At 41.2% G+C, this 6,147-nt stretch overlaps 1 protein-coding gene across 1 annotated transcript; it reads right to left on the bottom strand.

Moving 5' to 3' along the window:
* Positions 1-113: 113 nt before the first annotated feature.
* On the bottom strand, positions 114-5,149 carry rsph1 (radial spoke head component 1; the record flags this gene model as incomplete). The annotated part of the gene is made up of 7 exons (XM_083776752.1): positions 114-209; positions 379-450; positions 1,485-1,620; positions 2,975-3,065; positions 3,913-4,018; positions 4,742-4,855; positions 5,099-5,149. The coding sequence occupies 7 exons, from the start codon at positions 5,147-5,149 to the stop codon at positions 114-116; spliced, it is 666 nt and encodes a 221-aa protein (XP_083632878.1).
* Between the last annotated feature and the right edge of the window lie 998 nt (positions 5,150-6,147).

The following is a 6,147-nucleotide window of genomic DNA, read 5'->3' on the forward strand; positions in this document are numbered from 1 at the left end:
CCTAGACAAATAATACATGTACCAAGAGTCACTGAGTGGCTTTATATATTCCATAATTTAACTATTGGTTTTTGATGAAAAAATTACTTCAGTTTCTATGTTTTTGAGGGGTGTTAGGGGAGCCCCATAGTCAGGCTGGTCACACTCTTAGGGATCCATTTGAGTACCCTGGTGGGGGCAGCCTCATCCTCATCAGCCTCCATTCTCTCCTGCTCAGAATGGAAAGGGAGAAGAATGAGTGGAAGGGGGGGGGGGGGGGTTAACATACATCAATTTGATCGAATATCTGGGGCCTTTTTATCCTTTATTTAGACACCCTTGCAGAATTAAATCAGGAAAGCAGTGCATGGATTCACACCCATTGAACCAACCCATTACCTGATCCAATTGAAGGTATTCACCGTGCTGCTCACACCCTATGTCAAACACATACTTCCCTGGTCCTGATGGCTGAAAAACAAGAATAAAACGGGAACTATTTAGATGATGGTAGGATAACCAAGCTATTATTGATATTATCATAGCATTGATAGCGTTTGTAAAGCACAATGTTGCCTTCAAACTCACAAACACAGTGATACAGAAAATAGACTCCATGGGTCGTTTAAAAGTATGAATTTGCCACAATAAATTAAGGGATGAGATGATGTTGCTACAGTGTCTGAGGAACAGGGCCGTGCAGAGAGCACTGGGGGGCAGGGGCTCAAACTCCAGAAAAGGGCACATGTGTGGGCGCCGATTTTTAGGGGTGGTCTTTTTGTGGAGTCCTTCTCTTGTGCCATTTCATGTCATTGGACAGTAAAATAAGCAATATGTTCTCATTAGTCTGAAACTAAAACTGACTGATGGCAGATTAAAAGATAATTCATTATGATAGTGGAATTTATCATTACTGTCAAATGTTCGTCTTCAAGGGCCAATGGCCCCCCACATAAGCCCTTATTGCCCACCCACACAAGCCCTTATTTGCCCCCCACACAAGCCCTTATTTGCCCCCACACATAAGCCCTTATTTGCCCCCCACACACAAGTCCTTATTGGCCCCCACACAAGCCCTTATTGGCCCCCACACAAGCCCTTATTGGTCGGTCCCCCACATAAGCCCTTATTGGCCCCCCACAAGCCATTATTGGCCCCCACATAAGCTCGTATTGGCCCCCCACACCACATGTCCATATGTGGCAAAAATAAATAAAAAGCCCCCTTAGCCCCCCTCTGCACGTGCCTGTTGAGGAACCAGAACACAATAATTGTACTTTTATGTATACACACAAGACAATAAAGAAACCTTGAACCTTGAATGATACAACTATGCACATGCCTTTTTGGCAGCGAGTTATCCTGCCTGGCACAAGTGAACCAGTCATAAAGTGATCACCCTTGTATCCACATTTCAGACGTGCTTACAGCGTATTAAATGCTTAAGTACTTAAAGTGACTTTGAGTAACCTTAGTGGTCAAATTGGCTGACTTGACTTACGTACATTGTTGTTGAGAAAGTTCCCCCGATATCTGTGGTTGGAATGAATGATCTCTCCAGCTGACTCCATCTTCCCGTTCACCCATGTCCCCTTGTACTGGGAGCCATTGGCATGGTAGTGGTATGTGCCCTGGCCATGCCTGGCAGTAAAGAGGACAGAAAGGAACTCACAGCATTATTGTCTCCACCAGGCCGAAGGCATGGGGAGAGAGTATGTTTTGTGTGTTAGTGTAATCTCCGGCACCATTAACCCGGTCGATGCCACATTTTGTATACACACTCCCTGGATGCAAACGATTAACCTCTGCCCCAAATTTCCAGAATGGCCTGTTATAGCACCACCAGGAGGCCGACTTTCAAAAACGTTTTTTTTATATTACTTCATATTCAATCCTAATTGGCTAACATTGGCTTTCAAAGTTTGCAGGATTGGCCTGTTTTTTAACAAAAAACCTCAAATCATGAACGCAGCTTGCAATTTATCTGAAATCTTTCACAGACTTTCCTACTAGGCTGAGGAATATATCCCACCCTTTTCACATTGGCCTGTTATAGCGCCACCAACAGGTGCATTTTTGCAAGACACATTTTTGGAACAAAATGCCTCAAATCATGAACACAGTGTGAAATTTACGTGAAATCTTTCACAGACTTTCCTACTATGGCTGAGGAATCTATCTCACCCTTTTCACATTGGCCTGTTATAGCGCCACCAACAGGTGGATTTTTGCAAAACACATTTTTGGTACAAAATGCCTCAAATCAAGAAGAAATGGCACCCTTTTCATATTGGGCTATTATAGCGCCACCAGGAGGCCACAACCTGACCTGCCCTGGTGGACACCTGTGCCCTGAGGGGCACTTTATCTAGTTTGTCTATCTGTCTGTGAACAAAATAAATAACTTGAGAATGGATGGGCAGATTTCCATGAAACTTGGAGGGAAGTGATCAGTAGGCTGCCCTGAAGAGATCATTAACTTTTGGATCACAATTTCCATGGTACTGTAAAACAAGTGAGGTTGATGCGGCCAAAGGTTGGCACCCTCAGAATGGATTTTTATTCCTTTGCTATTGCACCGCTTGTGAGATTGTGGAAAGCCTAATTATATATATATATTTTCGTATAGTGAAAATAACCGATCTTGTGAGGTCTGTGCTAAAACAACTCAGTGTGATGTCATGTTCACTTTCTAGATTTTCAAAGTAATTATCCTTTTTTAATGTTTGAAGAATTGATGAATTTGCCCAAAATAGGGACGCCATGGTTAATAGTACATACATTTTTAATTAAGTTAAATTATGGTATTATCTAACATGAATATCAAACATCAGTCTACATTTCCCAAAAGGAAATGCACATATTTAATTCAGTGGGACCAGAAGCAGGCATAAAACTAATCACCGGTAATAAAAATGAATGACCAGAGGGGGATATCAAAAGCGTGAATTGCCCCTCCACCCCCAGGCGAATCGAACCCCAATAGGCTATGTACCTTTCATGACGCTGCCACTGACCATCGTATGTGTCTGCGTTGGGGTATGTGTAGATACCATGGCCCTGACGCAGGTCATCAACCCAGGACCCTAAATCATGACCAGGAGAGAACATGACACTGATTTATCTAGCTCAGCATTAGGTTATCACGCAGACCTGCATGGAATGATACCAGAGCCATACCACAATGAGCAGGCAACATATTGATATTGTGTTATGACTATAAGACTAAGAATATTGTCTTCTAGGTCCTATAGGACTCAAGAACAGTAGATTTGGAGCAGGCAACATATTGATATTGTGTTATGACTATAAGACTAAGAATATTGTCTTCTAGGTCCTATAGGACTCAAGAATAGTAGATTTGATCATGCTTGAGATCCAGAGGGAGCCAAATTTCTCTTTTGATTCCCCAGCTGAAAAAGCACAGGACCCCCTGTTGCAGATGAAGATTTTTATTTTCACAGCTGTTGTGAAACGGACACTGTACTGTAAGTTCATAAATTATTCCACTATAATCATCCCAGGCTTTCCTATCATGCCGACTTTGTGTGTCATGTAGATCTTTACTGAAGAATGCTTTGAAATAGTATCATAGTGGCAATATAGCAGTGTTTCTCAAGCATGTTCATGTCACAGAGCAGATTTGTGTTAAAATGTTATAAATGATTAAACATTTCTCAAAAAAAAGAAATTTTATTATTTTTGGTGAAAATAGCCCACCTACAAGCTCTCAAAGCATATGGCACCACATGTTGTGAGCTTGTAGATCGTCTTAAAAAAAAAAAAAAAGAAGTATACAGTATAGCCCAAGTATACAATAGGGTTAACTTGGTTAAACTGTTCCTCATTTTGCTGGGACCAACTGGAACCCCCTTAAAGACCCCTGGGGGTCTCTGGATGCTATTTCTCTGTGTGCCAACCACCATACTGTACCTTCATATCTGGATCCATCTGGATAATAGAAGGTGCCCTCTCCATGTTTCATATTCTGATTATAGTCTCCGATATATCGGGCTCCATTCTTAAAACGATATGTCCCCTGGTAGAGAAGAATAAAATAAAATATCATAGACAAGCAAAGGGTTAATATTGCCTTTTATAAGTAGGACTAAGCGAAAATGTGTGATTGACATTGATTAATGTGTCTGTTGTTTTTTAATGTGACAAGCACCATGATTTACGGATGGTATTTTGCACCCTTGTAGCCTACCGGTATGCCTATCCCTATAGTGTGTATTATGGTTATTATAAGTAGAGTGACCAAATGTCCCCCTGTCACTCTTTGTGTGGGACAGCCTCTCATTTCCAAGACTAAATTTCAGGTGTCCCACAGATTGAGACCCTGTCCCACATTGTGACTGGCAGGCATCAGTGTTCAAATGCCTTTAATGCCCTAATAGTATAGTCCCCTAATAGTTGGCTTTCTGTTGTAACTGTCATTGTCTCTTTTTAAGTCTGTTAAAATAAGATGAGGAATATCCCCATAGAGCCTCTAGGCTACAGTAGGCTACCAAGTTGGCCATACCACCCATGAGCAAAATTAGCATTTTAAAACAAAATGTGAGATGCCAGGTTTAATAAGAAAATTATAGGCAATATTAGGCAAGCAATCACAACTCAAGCAGTTTGGATGTGGTCACCCATATGATAATGAAACTGATTCTGCGGTTGTCTTTACCCTCCCTTTAGCCAGTAGGCCTATATAAAGACAACTGCATCAACAATGATGCTATTAATGTTATATGTTAATTCATTCACCTACCTGGCCAGATCGTTTGCCATTCTCATACTTTCCTTCATACGTTTCTCCATTGGGAAGCACTGCCTTGCCCACCCCGTGCCTCTCCCCTGCCTCATTGCGGTTCCCTTCATATTCCTGTGTCAGTCAGATATAGATAAGTTAATTGAGTCACCACACTGAATCATAAGGAAAAAATCTCAGATAACACAGAGACAATCAAAGAAACATGTAAGCACAAGCATGCGCGCACACACACACACACACACACACACACACACACACACACACACACACACACACACACACACACACACACACACACACACACACACACACACACACACACACACACACCAAATCTAATTTAGGCCTACTCACCCCCAGGTAATCTCGTTCGGTATCAAACTCTTCAGATCCTATATCTGACATGTTACTGTGTTATGTAATTATTTGTAAAATTGGGAGAACGGGAGAATAGAAGCTCAACGAGAGACGCAAACAAACCTCTTTATTCTCAACTGTAAACTGTCTGTTTACAGTTGCCATGACAACGACAACTATAGCCATCAGCCATGCATGACCTGACAGCCCATTATGTGATGTGATTGTGAGCACACGACACAACAAAGTAACCGCAGAAAAATAAATGTGTCTAAAGTATAATCTAATGTTAAAAATAAAAATGACACTAACAAAAAGTTTTAATTTATATTATTTATCTTCCTGTCATACAATACTGTATGCCGTACAGGCGTACACTAATACTACGGTTTAATTATTATTATTATTATTATTATTATTATTATTATTAGTGGTAGTAGTTGTAGTAGTAGTAGTAGTAGTAGTAGTATTAGTAGTAGTATTATTATATTATTATTACAGTATTTAGCACGAGACTATAGTGGGCTGGCCAAAGATCAAACAACCAAATTAGTGTTACACTGAAATTGGCAGCCTATCGATTTTGTTTTTAACTCCAGCATTTGAAGAGAGTAGAGACCATTAATGTACTAAGTACTAGTTTGTAAGTAACCTCGCCCACCAGGCTTTCCACCACCTCGGAGGAAAAGTTTGTAAGTACTGGCAGTGTGCAACCACCTAGTACGGTAACCGACCACTATAGCCCATCAGCCTCGGTCCCAGGCTTATACTCATCTGCGAAGAGACCGACCGACCACCAATTAGCCTGGAATTCACCCTGATTCGCTAGCCTGGAATTCGCCCTGATTCGCTATGTAGTAGGTTCGTGTTAGCTTTAAATGAAGACTCTCGTAGATGTATTTGATCGATTTAGACATTTAGAATGTCACCCGCAAATAAAAGTTGCCGCAATCTAACACGATTCGATAGGTGACCAATGTCTGTGTAACATCATGGGTATATAGTTGCTTTGGTTGTGACGTCAGAGGGTTGGAACTGAGCACTGA

Source organism: Protomyctophum parallelum (assembly GCF_964188405.1).
Source record: "Protomyctophum parallelum genome assembly, chromosome: 11".
NCBI lineage: Eukaryota > Metazoa > Chordata > Actinopteri > Myctophiformes > Myctophidae > Protomyctophum > Protomyctophum parallelum.